An 18,077-nucleotide genomic window follows, 5' to 3' on the forward strand; every position below is an offset into this window, starting at 1 on the left:
ATGCTGCCCATCGCTTATACCACATATTTACTCTCTTATTGTAGGCAAGTAATTATCTCTCTTACCTCCTCAAACTTGCAATATCTTCTTTCCCATATTCACTTTCAGGTAAAATGGTCTGACTGAAGAAAATAAAAGTATAATCAATAGATAATTTCCACATGCAACCATCTGTGCCCAGAAGGTCTGCCTTTTCCCACAGTGCTGTGAATGAACACAACTGTCTAAAACGGGCACAAGAAAAATGAAATAATCCTGAACCTGTTAAATATAATTCAAAATAAACCCTCCCAAATTCTCCAGCCCAAATTCTGTCAGACACTTAAGAAATACTAACTTTGAGAAAAAGTATAAGAAAACGCTTCTCATCTCATTTGATACCAAAACCTGACCTGGATATGACAAGAAAAGATGCAAACTAATTATTTTTTACTTTTTAAATTTTATTTAATTGATTTTAGAGAAGGGGGAGAGAGAAAAACATCAATTTTCTATCTGTCCCCAGTGCCTGTCACATAATGGGTGCTGAATGAATATTTGATGAACAAGTGAAAAATTTACAGAAATCATTATCCAATTGTATTTTATATATGTTTTCTTCATAGGTCATTAAACAGTTGATGAAAAAAGAATTTACTCTAGAGTTTTCACGCGATAGAAAATCAATGTCGGTTTATTGTACACCAAACAAGCCAAGCCGGACGTCAATGAGCAAAATGTTCGTGAAGGCAAGTACAGCAGATTTCAATTGAGATGTTCTTGCTAGGATTAAGATCCCGGGTGAGCCAGTAAATAAAATTGTTGACCTAAATCTGTAACGTATTTCCAGGGTGCTCCTGAAGGTGTCATTGACAGGTGCACCCACATTCGAGTTGGAAGTACAAAAGTACCTATGACCCCTGGAGTTAAGCAGAAGATCATGTCTGTCATTCGGGATTGGGGTAGTGGCAGCGACACACTGCGATGCCTGGCTCTGGCCACTCATGACAACCCACTGAGAAGAGAAGAAATGAAGCTTGAAGACTCTGCCAACTTTATTAAATATGAGGTTAGCTAATGAAAAGTTTCTTCACCCACACCCTGCACATTCATTGTGTTTAAACAGCACTCCTTTGGTAAAAGGTCAAATGAGTCTTGCCAAGAAAGAGGTGTGGTTATTTTTCTGCTGGCCAAATACATCACTATTATCGTTTAGGTTGCTGCTTCAAACATATATAGTTAACAATTTAATACAAGTCTTTTACTTACAAAGTAGAATTATCAAGACTTGATAACAAACTTGTAAAACCTATTTTGCAACTCACATGTAAATTAAGATATTTTAGAAATTGGGAATGTTTTTTTACTTGCTGGGAAGGAGAGAGGCAAGGGCATGCTCCTTGGAGGGAGAGCATGCCTTTTTAATAAAAACATTCATTAGTTAGCGAAAGGTCAAAATATCCAGGTTGAGGACTCCTACTTTCTGGTACATTGAATGAAAGGAACAAGCTTTGATACTATGGGGCACTAACGTGGCCAAAATCACAAAGCTTATTCCACAGAATGTTTTTTTACCCTCGTTTCAGAATATTGTTGTCGTGAAAGTTAAGGAATGATTTGATAAGAATGTAGCGATGTATTTAGTCGTTTCCTATTACTTGGAATTAATACTATTCTTCATTGGATTTATATCTCTAGAGTGTGAATATTAATCTTAGATAAGAGTCAAAGGTACAGGCTTTAGCATAAGAAAATGCAGAAGAAACCTTTGCTCTGTAATGTATAAGGAGCCCTGTTTCTCACTAGGGGAAAAAACAGATCTTCCTGTTTCAAGATAAGGTGATTCTTTTGTGCAGACCAATTTGACTTTCGTTGGCTGTGTGGGCATGCTGGACCCTCCAAGAATTGAAGTGGCCTCTTCTGTGAAGCTGTGCCGGCAGGCAGGCATCCGGGTCATCATGATCACGGGGGACAACAAGGGCACCGCTGTGGCCATCTGTCGTCGCATTGGCATCTTTACTCAGGACGAGGATGTGACGTTAAAGGCTTTTACAGGTCGGGAGTTTGATGAGCTCAGTCTGTCAGAACAGAGAGATGCCTGCTTGAATGCCCGCTGTTTCGCTCGAGTTGAGCCTTCCCACAAGTCTAAAATCGTAGAATTCCTTCAGTCTCTTGATGAGATTACAGCTATGGTGAGTATCTTTGGACATGTACAAATTTTGACCATTAAATTTTTAGTAATAATTCCCAGACTTGGAATTTCTTGGTTTTTGTCATGATCTGGGCTCTCGGATTCTGTTTACCTGTAGTTGGCATGCTGTGTGTTGCATGCAGGGAAGATTCTAGAATAGTTTACGACCTAACAGTACCTTCTGAATAAGTGTCTTCAGTCACAGGGGAAGTACTTAGTGATGTCGGATTCCCTTTCAGACTGGAGATGGTGTGAATGATGCTCCTGCTCTGAAGAAAGCCGAGATCGGCATTGCCATGGGTTCTGGCACCGCAGTGGCTAAAACTGCCTCTGAGATGATCCTGGCCGATGACAACTTCTCCACCATCGTGGCAGCTGTGGAGGAGGGGCGGGCAATTTACAACAACATGAAGCAGTTCATCCGCTACCTCATCTCATCAAACGTGGGGGAAGTTGTCTGGTAGGTTCATAAGACAATCACTTGTGTTCCTTTATCTAAAATTGTAGCCGGTTCCAGATTTGTTCTTCTTATGGCAGCAGCCTTGGTCTCTGAGCATGTGGTGGGAGGGAGGTCCTGTCAAGATGAAGGAAGCCCTTGTGAAGGAAGAGGGGCCTGTCTGGCTGCCCTTCACATAGAAATGGGTTTAAATTAACTACATAAAATAACCTAAAATTCTTGGCCTTCTAAAAGTTAACTGTAATTTGAAATTGGGTATAATAAATGTTTTATGATTGCTCCCAAAAAAGTTATTGTTGCTGTCCATTAATTTTTATGGAGGAGTAGGGCATGGTGACGCTATTTGAGTAATGACCAAAAATAATTTGGGATCTTTCTTTTTTCCTTGGGTGGAAACAGTATCTTCCTGACAGCAGCCCTTGGATTTCCTGAGGCTTTGATTCCTGTCCAGCTCCTCTGGGTCAATCTGGTGACAGATGGCCTGCCTGCCACTGCATTGGGGTTCAACCCTCCTGATCTGGACATCATGAATAAACCACCCCGGAACCCAAAGGAACCACTGATCAGTGGGTGGCTCTTTTTCCGCTACCTGGCTATTGGCTGTGAGTAGTTTTACATTGTTGATTTATAAACAAAATGTTTGTGAGCCAAAATTTTGTAAATTCGTCCCTTAAAAGCACATTTTGCTACTCAATTTACAGTAAAGTTAACCCCTGTTTTAGCATCTTCATCCTTGTGAGGTTAGGGATACAGGGACGACTCAGGCCTTACATCACTAAGATAAGAAGAATGAAGACCCTTTTCCCTCACTGAGAAAAGGGATCAACCTGTGTGCCCATCAGCAGTGGTTGGTAAATGCATGGAGCTTGGCCACAGGTCAGACTCTTCTCCAAATGTCATCTCTTTAGACTTCATCCTCCTGACCCAAGTGCTGGTTCTCTTCCCCATTTCATAGGTTTGGAAAGGGGAGTCCCAAAGAGGTTAAACCACTTCCCTAGGGCTCCATAGAACGGTGACTTAAAATTCAAAAAGCACACCCTGCCATAAAGTGGGCAGGCTCTTGGTCAGTCATTTCCCCTCTAGTGGTAACAGTTTCTCAGGTGCCCTTCCAGAGGAGCTGTGGCAAATAGATTTTGTCTTTATTTTCTCAAATGATGGCACGCTGCACAGCCCTGTGTGTTGAACTTTGTCCTTCTGTATTTCTTCCTATGCTGGGTAATACCCGCATTAGTACATGTATAGCTAGCTGCCTTATCTCTGGGCACCAGCTCCTTGCTGCACTGATGTACTAGGTGGGTAAAAGGGTGGGTGCACTTATATCTTTTGTGGATGCTACCACAGTGGAACATTCTCTTATTCTCAAGGCCCTGTGTTTTCCACTACCCCTTGTTGCTTCTGTGTAACAAACTTTGCTGAATTAAAAAGTAATAGGGGAGTGGTTCCCAGAATTGCCTTCAGGTATTGCCCCGTTCGTTACTCAGTGTTATGCACCGAGTGCTCTAATAGCCTTCCCACATAACGGTCCTGCCAGGCTTTTAATGGAGCAAATTAATATAAATTAGTGTGCAGCTGATGGTATCAGTTTAAAAGTCATGGATGGTGTAATCTGGTCCTACTACACTGTATAGCCTTTTTTGTAGAACACATAACTGCAGCCTTACTGTGTATTGGCTGTGGACTAGAGAAGGGCATGGCTATATGGTAAAGGTCCTACTACCAAACCAGTAGAACCAGTTCCTCACAAACTCTGGCTGCCTGGTTCTTCTGTACCACAGACCCGTCTCCTTGCAGAAGCCTCGGTCCAGCTGCTTTTGCACAGGCATTTCAGTTATTGTTGACATACCTTGTCTTTCATCTGTCCTGGTGAATGGCTTACGAGGCAGCAGCTACAGTGAATCCTGCAGGCTGCAAACCCCGTGTGTCATTGTTGTGATGTTTGTTCCCAGGTTATGTTGGCGCTGCTACTGTGGGTGCTGCTGCATGGTGGTTCGTTGCTGCTGACGGCGGTCCAAGAGTGTCCTTCTACCAGCTGGTATGTAGCCATCTTCCTTTCTGTGGCTTGGGTGGAGAGTGTTATAAGCCCAAACAATGTTAAGCTTTCTGTGGTTTGGGTGCCTGTCAGATAACCTTAAGGCTCAAACAATCTGCAGTTGCATTAAAGATTATTCTGAAGGATCTAGCTTCTCTGGAAAATAGGGTGAGGTCTTGTGTGGGGTCTGTGTTTCGGACTTAAGGAATTGGTGCATGGACTTAGGAAATGTACTTGGCTGATCATTGGGCTTTTGTTGCAGAGTCATTTCCTACAGTGTAAAGAGGACAACCCGGATTTTGAAGGTGTGGATTGTGCAATCTTTGAATCCCCGTACCCGATGACAATGGCACTCTCTGTTCTAGTGACCATAGAGATGTGTAACGCCCTCAACAGGTCAGTGAATCTTCTCAGTGAGCTGGGCGAAGGCTCTGCCAGCAGGGCGCTGTGGGAGTGTGTCTGTGTGTCTGTGTGTGTGTGTGTGATCGTTGACTGAGGATCACAGGAAAGCTCTTCCTTCCCAAAAAGAAAGGAGAACAAGCAGTACCTGCTTCCAACGTGTAAGAGCCGTCATCTCCAGGAGGTAGTGGGAGGCTTAGCCGTGTGTCTTTAGAGACAGGGGAGGACACCTGTATGCCGGTGTCCACAGGGAAGGAAGGAGCTTTTCCCCTTTAGCATTGCAACAAATGGTCTCATCCAATTAAGCCAGTGACAAAAATGGAAATTTCAGAAATAGCCTAAGTGTTGAGGGCAATTGAGCAGTTTTGAGACCAAAGCCTAGATTTAAAATTGGAAGTTTGTCCTACATCTGAACATTCTTCCTTAACTTTGCTACAGTAGAAACTGTAGTCAGTAGAATTAGGTCAGTGGGTAATGCCAAGTTAGCTGCTGCTTATTGAAGCGTATTTCCTCTCCTTGTCTAGCTTATCTGAAAACCAGTCCCTGCTGAGGATGCCTCCTTGGGAGAACATCTGGCTCGTGGGCTCCATCTGCCTGTCCATGTCACTCCACTTCCTAATCCTCTATGTGGAACCCTTGCCAGTAAGTAGTGGTGAGACCCGGGCTGGGGACTGGCTGCCTCTTCAGCAAGGCTGGGGACTTGACAAGGCTTCTGTGTTTCAGCTTATCTTCCAGATCACACCACTGAATTTGACCCAGTGGCTGATGGTGCTGAAAATGTCCTTGCCTGTGATTCTAATGGACGAGACACTTAAGTTTGTGGCCCGCAACTACCTGGAACCTGGTAAAGAGTGTGTGCAGCCTGCCACCAAACCCTGCTCATTCTCAGCATGCACCGATGGGATTTCCTGGCCATTTGTGCTGATCGCAATGCCCCTGGTGATCTGGGTGTATAGCACAGACACTAATTTTAGTGATATGTTCTGGTCTTGACTGACAGTTTTACATAAAGAAGATGTTTAACTTAATCAATTAATTTTTTTTATTGTTTAAAGCAACTGTCTATTTCTGCTGAATTTTCACATGAACATATTGGCTGGTGAAGGAGGTTTCATACTCTAGATTTTGTTTTGCTTTTTCTGACTCCAGTGGGGCAAGATTTTCCTTTTTTATACACATAATTAAAGTGTCCATTGACATGTACAGAGAACTAACACTATTTTATGCAAATATTTTTTTGTAGATGACAAAGCATGTACAGTGTTCTGTTTAATACTCATCCTTGTATAAAAAAAATGTTGAGCCAGCAGACATTGTCAGCAAATAATTGGCAGCAGATTTTAGGAAATGAATGTGTGTGGTTTTTTCTAAAATGATATAGCATGTATTGTGTCTTTTGCATGATCATCTGGATTTAATCTGAGATCACAGTCTAATTTTTATTCATAAGCCAATTTTTCTGCACTGGGCAGAGTACTGCTACCTCAGTCAGTATTTTTGGTTTGCCACTCCCTCACCCCTCTTGGTTCACCTCCACCCCTCCCCACTCTTGGCCCTGATCCCACACTGCTCGGCTGCTTCTCCTGTAGGATTTCTTTCGATGGTTCTGTTTACATCAGTCTTAACAAGAGGTATGCCTGTTCTCGCTTGTGCAGAAAACATTGCTCCAGATTTGATTGGGTTCGTGTCCCCTCACATAGTTTTTAAGGTTATTTATTTAAATGTCTAGTGTATTTTATTGTAACAGACATTGTTTTGCCAACATTGCCTATTTCAGCGGCACTTCACAATCTAGTTTAAAAAATAAAACATTTTAAATGGACAGAAAAATAACTGCCTTGTTTTTAACTCTTAAGTGGCCTAGCTTGATCAACTTTCTCCTAAGTTCTTAGCTCAGACCTTTAGTTTTACTGTACTCACGGGGAAGAAGGATCCTGTTCTGCTGCATAGATAGTTGTAAGAATTTTATTTTTTAATGTATAGGCACTGTCATCTGTGATTCATTTTATGCAAGTTTCTGCTGGCCTGGTGTAGAGAACATAAGAGCAAATGTGTGTATGTATATGTGCGTGTATGTGTTTTGTAAAATCTGTAAATAGCACATGACCAAATGAACATATTGTATAGAACTATTTTTATTTGAATGTGGCACTAACCACCACCACCGTACTATGATGCATGTTCCAGATCAGTCTTACCAACAGTGTATAAGTCATTAACAGTCCTAACTGTGGTGTTTTCCTCCAATGCCTTCCAACATCCATCAACTAACGTGAGTATTCCCTGGAATTCAGATGCTTTAACCTGAAGGTGACTGCTACCAAGTGAGCTAGCTGTGTGACACTAGTGAATAAGCCCCATGTTCAGGCACTGCTGTGCTCTGTGGCTGCCCCTGAGAGCAGGGGGCATATGTGTGCTACCTGTGCCAGCGGCCTCAGATAGTGGCATAGCCAGATATTGGTTGGGGAGGGCCTGGAGGAAGAGAAGCCCATTCTGATTTGGTGAGACCGAGGCTTTGTGAGGGAGCTGTGCCTTTGCTAGTGCTGAGAGAAGGTTCACAAAAAATTGTGATTCTTTTGATCTTTGTTAGCTGCAAGGACTCATCCCAGAAGCTTGGTTCATTAAAAAGCAAAAAGCTAGGGAAAGCTAGTAACTGAATCAGTGAACTCACATATCCGTAGGTTCCTCTTAAATAGACCACTTTTCTTCATCTTCTGGGTCACGTCCTTTGCAGCTGAGACTTGTCTTCTCTCTGCAGGGTCCGTTCAAGCACAGTTATTAGGGCGGGGCTCTGCTGGGCAGCAGCCAACCAGCCTTACCAGCCAGGGTGAAGGAGGCCTAGGAAGCACCTTGTGTTCAGTGGGTTGGCAGCTTCCTCCCTTGAGGCCCTGCGTGTTCTTGTGAAGGTGTCTGGGCCCTGGTACTGGACCAGAAGATGTGATACAAGGGCTGGCCGTCTGTTGCAGAGTCTGGGGGGAAAGTTAGCAGGTACCAGGCAGGATGAGGAGGTGCTGCTGCCAAATCCAGAGGTCTGAGTGTCAGGAGGTCAAGTGCTTGGTGGAGACTGACAGAATGCAGAGTCCTTTCTCAGAAAAGGGAGGTTGGTTTGCTTGGCAAATAATGTAGGGGGTAGTTTTGCCCATTTTAGCATCATGAGTGGTAAAAAGAAAAGGGCCGAGTGGATCAAATGCCAGGAGTATGTCTTGGCTACAAACCAAAACAGGATGTCTGAGTTTGTTGGGTGTTGTGTTATTCAGTGGAAACCAAACTAACCAAACAGTCAACTTTCACTGACTCGGTTCCTTGATTTAGTGGCCTTTACAAAATAAGTTGAATGCTGTGGGCTGCTATGGGAGACAGGCACAGCCCCAGATGGCCCTGGGCTGGTGTTGCCTGGTAGTTTCTCAGCTTCAGGCCTATCCTGCCCACGGAGGTGGTTTGGGCACCCACTTCCTTCAACCCAGACAGCCGAGTCCCTGTGTCTGCCCCACAGCAGGCCGCCTCAGCAATTGTCTCTGTGGGCACACCCAAGGCCTCCGATTGCCATCCTGCAGGGAGCGGCAGCCACCCAGTCCCCTCCTCACCGAACAGGAAGGCAGTGCTTTGCCGCCATCAGTAACTGGATGGGGCAGCATCCTCCTCAGCCCCACATGCAGGTGTTGCCAGGCAGCTCCTGCCTGAAACACTTTCCCTATGGGCCTGTGGCCCATCCCATTAGAGTGTTCTTTTTGCCACCCCATGCTCACCTGGCCTTTCGGATACAGCTTTGCCCAGAAGATGACAATCCTGTCCCTGGGGCCCCACTCCAGCAGCTTGTTCTGCATTTAAAATACAGATAATACATTCATTATTAATACTATCAGGAGGAAAAAAAAATACTGTCAGGAGAGCGTGAGCTCACAGACAAGCAAGGCAACTGCCAGTCTCCCTCACAAGCAGCTGCTACCACATCCTCAAGCTGGGGCCTTTGGCCCCTGGATGTCTGTGGTAGGCATCCCTCAGCAGTCTGAGGCCACAAGCGATAGCGCAGTGTCTGCCAAGCGCCTACCCACAGCCCAGAGCCTGCTGCATCTACCGAGCTAAGTTGGTCATTGCCTTTTAAATTTAACCACCAAGTTATGTCAAAACCACCGGGCCTCTTTCTTGGAAGGGAATGGTGATAAGCAGCTGAGGTACAGGGTTTTGTCCTGGGAACAGGCAGGGCTGGGCCTGCCCCTGGGGAAGGATGGGGAGGAGGAAGCTAGAGGCTTGGCGCTGAGTGCCACACTGCTCACTTCTGCTTCATGTCCCTGCACTGCTAACTGAAAACTGTCCTGCTCTTGCCCATCTCACCCCTGTTACACCTGAAGCGATTAAGCATCTGCCTGGTGGGATTCTCCTGTGAGCCAGGGAGCTTTGCTATGTAGGCAGATGACACCAGGGATTTACATTGCCGGGTCAGTGTTTCCAGATGCTACCCTGTGTGGGCAGTGACTCAGGGACAGTTATCAGAAACGCTGGTCTTAAAATCTTAAAAAGATCAAGCTGAATATTCTCTTTTCATCTATCACTATTAATCTTAGTCTTAAGTAGTTATTCTAACATTTCCTCCCCATGTTTCATAAAGCTGATTGCCTCTTTCTTTCCTTTTCAGCAATTCTGGAGTAACCGCTTCCTAAGCCATTTTGCAGAAATGTAAGGGTGTTCGGTTGCGTGCATGTGCGTTTTTAGCAACACATCTACCAGCCCTCTGCATGATTGAAGTTGGGAGGCAGGGGGAGAAAAGTAGGAAAAAAGCCCCCAACTCATTGTGTGTTATGTGGAGGAAATGTGTATTACCAGTGAGATTTTTAGCTTTTAAATCAAAGTAATAATTACAAATGTACAATTTAGCTTAATGAATCAGAAAGCCTCTCCAGAAAATGTTTCTTTGTTACAAGAAGAATGGGTTCTGAAACCTTATCCAAGAACTTAGACACCATCAGCCAAGTCTCCATGCTTCTCTGTCCAAAATGTCATACCTTATATAAATGTACGATATTCAATATTCAGTTGTAATGCATGCCTTCAGTTGTAAGTAGCCAGATTTCTCTACAGTGTCATTGAAACATGCTACTTTTTAATTGGCCCTGTACAGTTTTGCTTATTTATAAATTTATTGAGAACACTACAGGTGTGAATGGTTAAAATGTAGGCCTCCAGTTCATAACTTGTTAAATTTTGAGTGTGCAAACAGCTTTTTTGCGCTGTATTAAGTGTAACTTATTTAATGAAATCAGAAGCAGTAGACAGATGTTGGTGCAATACAAATATCGTGATGCATTTATCTTAATAAAATGCTAAATGTCAATTTATCACAACGCATGTTTGACTTTAGACTGTAAATAGAGATCAGTTTATTTCTGTGCTGGTAACAAGCATTGCACAGACATGGTTTCAGGTAAATAAATCTATCCTACAAGTTCACAGTGTGGTGTTGATTGTTCTATGAGAGGGGTGGGTGATGTGCATTGAGAGCCTGCAGCCCTGAGCAGTTTTGCCCTCATGTGGATAAAAGGAAGGGGGTTAAGTTATTGGAGAGCAGAATGGTAGAAGGTCTGCTTGTGTGATAAGATTTATAAAATATCCCTGCCCTGGCTCTACTGTCTCCCATCAGTGGGATTTTCAGAGAGAATTAATGATTTAAAAGTTGGAAGCTTAGAGACTATGTAGCAGTGGAGAGATGATTTTAACACTGTTCAGATTCTACCTTCCTATTGTTAATAAAGAAAATAGAACTGAAATAGGACTGAAGGAAATCCTGAAATTCATTCATTTGGTGGTTATTTAGTGCTTATCTGCCAGAGGTGGATATGCATGGGGCTTTTCTCTATGTTATAAATTTCCTAAGATAATTTTTTTGTCACTTAAAAAAGAAAAAGGAATCAGAATGTAAGAATAGTTGGATGATTCTACAAAGCTAATAAATACAAGCCCTATCAACTCTACAGATACAGAACAACCATTTGATTAAATTTAACATCCAGATTATATCTCCCATTTTATAACATGAAAAATAAGCCAGAAGTATTGAAACACCAGAATTACTCACCATCCACCACTGCCCACTACTTAGCACTGTTCTGGAAAGTCATAGCCATCAGACAAGGGAAAATGCCTAGGAGTAAACAAAAAAGCAACTGTCATATATTGGATCCATTAGAAGGAACATCTGGTTGTTAGGAAAGTTTAATTCAGCGGGGGGAGAAGGGGAACTGACATCTGACCTAAGGTGTGGAGAACGGGCCCTCACATTGCAGAACAACTGGGTAAATTTACAGATGCTCTTCATATACAACCCAGCAGCAGGTCCACTCCTACCTTAGGATTTTTCACACTGTTATCAGGATGTTTATAGAAGGAAAGTATTAGAAACAACCTAAATAACCATTTTCTTCCTGCTGTTGGTAAAGTACATTTGAGGCACATTGAAATAACACTCTGCAGCAATGAAAAAGAATAAACTGGGAGGTATCAACAGAGATAAATCTCCCTGCACAGTGAAACTATGTGTGGTGTGTATCAACTTCAAAATACGCAAAACAAGAGGGCCATGTAATAGCTAATCTGGCCTTAGCACATCTGTCAGATAAGCTAAGCCACAGGTGGATTTACATTTCCAGTGCAAACTCCTCAGCTCCGAGTGGACTAGTAGCAAACCCATCAGTAACAACTTCAAAGACACCAGCTATAGGGGAGGTGATAGGATAGTGGTTAGTTCCAGGAGGAAGGGAGGTGGGAGGAGGGCAGGTGGACAGGGCTTCACCTCTCAGTAATGCTTCATTACTATGTATATAGGTGTTCATTGTGCCTGTTTATATGCCTAAGATTTAAAAAGCAAGGCATGGCCCTGGCTGGTTTGGCTCAGTGGATGGAGCATCGGTTTGCGGACTGAAGGGTCCCAGGTTCGATTCCGGTCAAGGGCATGTACCTTGGTTGCAGGCACATCCCCAGTGGGAGATCTGCAGGAGGCAGCTGATCGGTGTTTCTCTCTCATCCATGTTTCTAACTCTCCATCTCTCCCTTCCTCTCTGTAAAAAATCAATAAAATATATTAAAAAAAAAAAAAAAGCAAGGCATGAAAGTACCAGGAGAAAACATGGAAGAAGAAAAGCCTTTCTAGGCATGGAACAAAATCCTGGAAGACTATATAAAAATGTAAAAATTTCATATAGAAATGTAAAAATTCCAGAATAGACTGTACCTCTGTAGAGTTAGGAAAAGAGATTTGCTGTGCATGACAAAGAGCATATTCCCTTCACATATGATTGGCAAAGATCAAACTTTGATATTGATCTCTCCCCTTTGCAGCTGGCATTAGGAAAACAAGTACTTGTGCAGATGATGAGAATATAAATTGGCCCAATCTCTGGAGGGCAATTTGACAAAGTGATATTTTTGAACATCCATAACCTCTGATCAAGCACTTGAATATTATATAGTCCTCAAAAACAAGGTCGATCTGTGTGAACCGGTGTCTAGTGTATATTGTCTGCCCAGTAAAAGACTCAAGTGCAGATCAGTGTATAATATTCTATTATTCGCTTTAAAAAGGAGAAAGTTAAGTGTCCAGCAATCAGTGCTTGCTGAGAATAACTGAAAACTCTGATACAGATGGCAGATGGTGGGCACCAGGTTTCTCACTGTTAGAGTGGGAGGTTACAAATAAGCAAGGGGAGAAGTCTAGAATGATCCATGCTATTGAATTACAGTTGGAGACACCAGGATGAACTCATATTTAGCGTGATATAGATGATTCCACACAGGACTGTTTCTAGTTATGTGTACATAAATATGTGCAGGCAGTCCTCGGGTTACATCGGAAATCCGTTCCTATGGTGCGATGTAACTTGATTTTTGCCATTAAGTTGGAACCCACCTACATAAGCACCTACATCACTCAAATGGAGCACATACACAGCAGTAATGAAGTGAAACAGTAAAAAAATTGTAAAAGAATAATAACAATTCTTGACCTTGTGGTAAATAATAAAAAACATGTACATGCGTCGAAATGACGGAACTTTTTTTTTAATAAATAAATGGGAGATGGCGACGTAACCACGAAACGGCGTTCATCAAGTCCGACGTAACCCGAGGGCTGCCTGTATTCCTTGCACTGTCAACTGAGGGGTGAGAGCAAAGGGCACTAGTAGTTTCAGGTTTCTAACACCATTCTCCAATAAAAGGAATCAAGCCTCCCTGGAGAAATGGCTGGTTCTAGGGCTGGGGCAGAAAACAGCACGTGCCTGCAGAACACTGGTGCCAGTGAGTAAGGAAGCGCTCAAAAATCAAAACAATCAATAATGGGGTGTGTCAAAGAGACACAGAAGCCAAATGAAAAAGCTCTTAATGGCCAAAGTTGGAGCAATCTGAGAAAGTGGCATTGGACTATAATCCAAAGTATAAAATACACTTCCATGAGTCCATAGTGTACATAAATGAGACTAGAAATGTCCCATACAAAAGAGTTCTACATATAACTCCCTATTCCTTAAGTGTGAGCTGTGCATGCAGTGTGGACGGGGAAAGTAACCCACAGTGCAGAAACCTGACAGACACTACCTCAGCCAAGAGAGGTCATCTAGAGAGCACGTCCCATAGTCGGAAGTGAAAAGAATGACATCTTACCTGTGATCTTCCTCTCCCCCAAAGCATATAACCAGTTTAATCAAAGGCAAATATCTGACAAATCCGAAAAGACATTCTGCAAAATACCCGACACATTCCTTAACAACCGACGAGTCATCAAAAACAAGGAAAATCAGCAACTCACAGCCAAGAGGAGCCTAAGGACATGCAGTGACTGATGTAACACTATACTGGATGGGGTCCTGGGACAGAAAGAAGCAAAAATTAAAGAAATCTGAATAAACTATGGGCTTGGTAAGCAATAACGTATAAATATTGACCTGTAATGATGTATAAATAATGTGACAAAGGTACCATAGCTGTAAAATGTTAATAAAAGAGAAAACTGAGTCTGGAGTATATGGGAACCTTCTGTACGATCTGCTCAATATTTCTGTAAGTCTAAAAATATTCTAAAGTTCCAAGTTTATTTTAAAATGCTGGGATAAATATTTTTTAAATCCTCATAGAAGCATCAAAGAACTACAAAATGGTACATACCCAGGCCAAAATCTAAGAGAATGCAAGAGAGAGAATCAAGGTCACTTTTCTCTTAGTAAACTAAGCTGTGAAAACGAGCAAGGTTTTGAGAGCTCCCAGAGCACAAAAGGCAAAATCAAAATCCAGGGCTCACCTGAAGTGGGAAGTCTCCTAGGACATCAAGCTGTGACCCTGAAAGACTAATACTGCAGGGAAGAGCTAACCAGCAGTGCACCTGCCCTCCCTTCCCCAACACTCAGAAGCCTGTAGGCAGCATTGCCTTGGTGCTGAGCAGAACCAGGAAAACATACCCACCCTGGAGAGAGCGTAAACACTGGCGACAGAATTCTCAGCCCCAACTCTGTCCCAGGGGTGGTCTGTGAAACCCCTAAGCACCAGGCAGATAAATGTAAACTTTCTAGAGGACAGCACCTTCATTTTATGTGTTGGGAGATCCACACACTTATTTTTCAAAGCAGCACGGAATAGAGGTTAACCAGGTACACAAGAAACAAGGCACCTGAGTGAGAGCCAGCAGAAGTTCACATTACAGACCCACCCAGACTTCACATAGTGGAAGTATAAGAGGTCATAAAACATCCATGCTTATGGTAGTCCCCCCTTACCCATGGGGGTCTTGAAAAAAGGAAAGCTGAAGAAGACAGTAGACTGAGAAAGCTGACAAAACATACATTTTATCACAGTTTCAGAAGACAAGAGAATGAGAAGGCTATTATTCGAAGCAATTAGTGGCCGAGAATTTTCTTAAACTGGTAAGAGAGCAATACATAGATGCAAGAATCCCAACAAATCACAAAGAAGAAAACTATATAAAAAAAAAAATCAGCCCTAGACATAGTATACTGGGCTATGGAAAAACAAAAACAAAGAGAAAAATCTTAAAAGTAACAGAGGGGAATAAAAAAGACACTTTTTTTTTTTTTTTAATCCTCACCCAAGGATATTTTTTCCATTGATCTTCAGAGAGAGTGGAAGGCAGGGGGAGAGACAGAGAAAAATATCGATGTAAGAGAGACACATTGATTGGTTGCTTCCCGCACAGGGTACCCTGACCAGGGCCAGGATTGAGCCTGCAACTGAGGTACATTCCCTTGACCAAAACTGAACCACAACCCTTTAGTCTGCGGGATGATGCTGTAATCACTGAGCCAAATCAGCTGGGGCAAAAAGACATTACTTTTAAAGGGTGACAGGTCACTGCTGACTTCACAACAACCAGTGGAGACCAGAAAACAGCAAAATGTGCTGAAAGAAATTACTGGCAATCTAGAATTCCAAACCTGGAGAAAAACAGTATTTAAAGAGTCAAGGTAAAATAAAGATAATTTCAGACAAACCAAGAGTTCATCAGCAGACTCATACGAAGGGAAGTTCTGGAAGGTCGGAGGTAAACCATCTAAGTGATCTGAGGAGTGGGAGGAGATAGACCTTGGCTAGCTTCAGATGCAGACACACTGGTCGGTATGTAATCAGAGGCAAAACTAACAAAGTCACAGAAGGAAAAAAAAATGAAAGCTAAAGGAACAAATAGGACACTAGATGACAGACAACCTCAAATGCTATTACCTATAACAACATTGTAAGAAAGTACATTGTAAGAATGTAGTAAATATGTTATTCCTGACTCAAGTGTGACCCAGATGTTCTCCTTTAGAAAAGCAGTCTGTGCTTCTCACGTGACATGATTCAGGAAGAGACACAAACAGGTCCAGCAGACGCCAGGAAATGTCAGGATGTTGAGATTGGTTGCTTTTCCATCAAAATTAGTAGAAGTTATGAAAGGTATTTTGTGCCCTGGTTGGGTGGCTCAATTGGTTGGAGTGTCATCCTGTATATTGAAAGATGGCAGGTTTGGGTCCAGGTCAGGGCACATAACTAGGTTTAGGGTTCAACCCCCAGGCGGGACATGTACGGGAAGCTGCCGGTCAATGTTTCTCTCACATGGATGTTTTTCTCAAAAAAAATCAATAAAAACATATCCTCAGGTGAGGATTATAAATAAATAAATAAATAAATAAATATTTTGTATTTTGGAAACTAAAATGCATGATTCAGGACTAAAAATGTACAAAGTTTAACATTTATATCTTTTGGATATGTAATAAACCAAAATCTGTTAAGAAACAGATTTCAGCCCTGACCGGTAGAGCGTCGGCCTGCGGACTGAAGGATCCCAGGTTCGATTCCAGTCAAGAGCATGTACCTTGGTTGCGGGCACATCCCCAGTACGGTGTGTGCAGGAGGCAGCTGATCGATGTTTCTCTCTCATCGATGTTTCTCACTCTCTGTCCCTCTCCCTTCTTCTCTGTAAAAAAATTAAAAGAAAAAAAGAAACAGATTTCACCCTAACTGGTTTGGCTCAGTGGATAGAGCGTCGGCCTGCGGACTGAAGGGTCCCAGGTTCGATTCCAGTCAAGGGCATGTACCTTGGTTGCGGGCACATCCCCAGTAGGGGGTGTGCGGGAGGCAGCTGGTCAATGTTTCTCTCTCATCGATGTTTCTAACTCTCTATCCCTCTACCTCCCTCTCTGTACAAAGTCAATAAAATATATTTTTAAAAAAAAACAGATTTCATTGAAAACAGATTTTACATAAACTCTGCTGATGAACTGTGCAACTACAAAAAGGGGTGTGGTAATATACACACAAAACTGCAATTTCAGGTTATCTCTGGAACAATGCACAAGAAACTAGTTAAGTATGACTGCTTCTGAGGAGAGAACTGAGAGAAGAAAGGCAGGATGGGGAAATTTCACCATATGCCCTTTTGTAAATTGTGAATCTAACTTAAAAAATGTATTAGACCATCTGAAAGTAACAATTTTATGGAAGTACAAAGAGCTAAGAATAGCCAAAGCACTGTTAAAGTCATAGGGTCTTGCTCTCCCAAATATCAATAATTTTCATAAAGCTGTAATAATGTAGACAGTGGGTTTGGATAGAGATACTGACTGTTGGTGGGAAAGAAAGAGCTCAGAAACAAGCACTCATCTGGGACTCCAGCTGGCATCACAGCTCAGTGGGAAAGCAAGTAATTTTTCAATAACCAGCAGTTAATGCATATTTAAATGTAAAATGTTAAAAATCAATAAAATTGGGTCCCTAGCTCATGTTGTACATATTGGGAGAATATGTTTAACTTGAAATAAGGAAAAGGTTGATAAATTCAACTACATTAAAATGAAAGCCTCTGTTTAAAAAGATATGAGAATGGAAAAACAAGCCACAAACTGGAAGAATATATTTGCAACTCATATTCTGAATTATATCTAGAGTATATAAAGAACTGTGAATAATAACTCAACAAAAAAGTGGGCAAGAAAAAGGAATTTCACAGAAAAGGAAGCATAAATAGCTCCTAAACATATGAAATGATGTTCAATCTTGTTATAAAACATAAATGTAAATTGAAATCACTTATGTTATCTCACACCCACTGTGCTGGAGAAAATTAAGATTTGATAACATCAAATGCCAGTGAAGAAGTAGAAAAAAGAACTTCAGGCATACATACAAATTTGTACAACTTCTTACAACATCTGGTAAAATTGAGCACACACAAACCCTACACCCATTAATTCCTCCTCTGAGTATGACCCTACAAAAATGTGTGCTTATGCATACTAGAAGACATACAAAAATATATAAAGCAGCAGCATTTGAAACAAAAAATTAGAAACAACTTAAGGGTCCATCAATGGCAGAATTACCAAGATGCGAGCTATAGCTGTAAGTGGAATATCATATAGCAGTGAAAAATAAATAAGACACATGGGCAGCGTGGCTCAATGGTTGAGCATCAATCCAGAATTCAGGAGGTCATGGCTTGATGCCCGAGTTTCAGGCTCCATCCCCAGTGTGGGGCATGCAGG

The 18,077-nt window shown here is 42.2% G+C and overlaps 1 protein-coding gene across 1 annotated transcript in view; it reads left to right on the forward strand.

Moving 5' to 3' along the window:
- ATP2A2 (ATPase, Ca++ transporting, cardiac muscle, slow twitch 2) overlaps nt 1-10,500 on the forward strand; it is a 55,598-nt gene extending 45,098 nt beyond the window's left edge. The window contains exons 12-21 of the mRNA XM_006768906.2: nt 606-728; nt 830-1,048; nt 1,836-2,171; nt 2,410-2,630; nt 3,027-3,229; nt 4,574-4,659; nt 4,919-5,052; nt 5,580-5,697; nt 5,779-7,327; nt 9,689-10,500. Coding sequence (XP_006768969.1) covers nt 606-728; nt 830-1,048; nt 1,836-2,171; nt 2,410-2,630; nt 3,027-3,229; nt 4,574-4,659; nt 4,919-5,052; nt 5,580-5,697; nt 5,779-6,048 — 1,710 coding nt within the window. The 3' untranslated portion in view covers nt 6,049-7,327; nt 9,689-10,500. The remainder of the gene's footprint in view (nt 1-605; nt 729-829; nt 1,049-1,835; nt 2,172-2,409; nt 2,631-3,026; nt 3,230-4,573; nt 4,660-4,918; nt 5,053-5,579; nt 5,698-5,778; nt 7,328-9,688) is intronic.
- Nucleotides 10,501-18,077: the final 7,577 nt, after the last annotated feature.

The sequence above is a fragment of the Myotis davidii genome, unplaced genomic scaffold (genome assembly GCF_000327345.1).
Source record: "Myotis davidii unplaced genomic scaffold, ASM32734v1 scaffold223, whole genome shotgun sequence".
Classification (NCBI taxonomy): Eukaryota; Metazoa; Chordata; class Mammalia; order Chiroptera; family Vespertilionidae; genus Myotis; species Myotis davidii.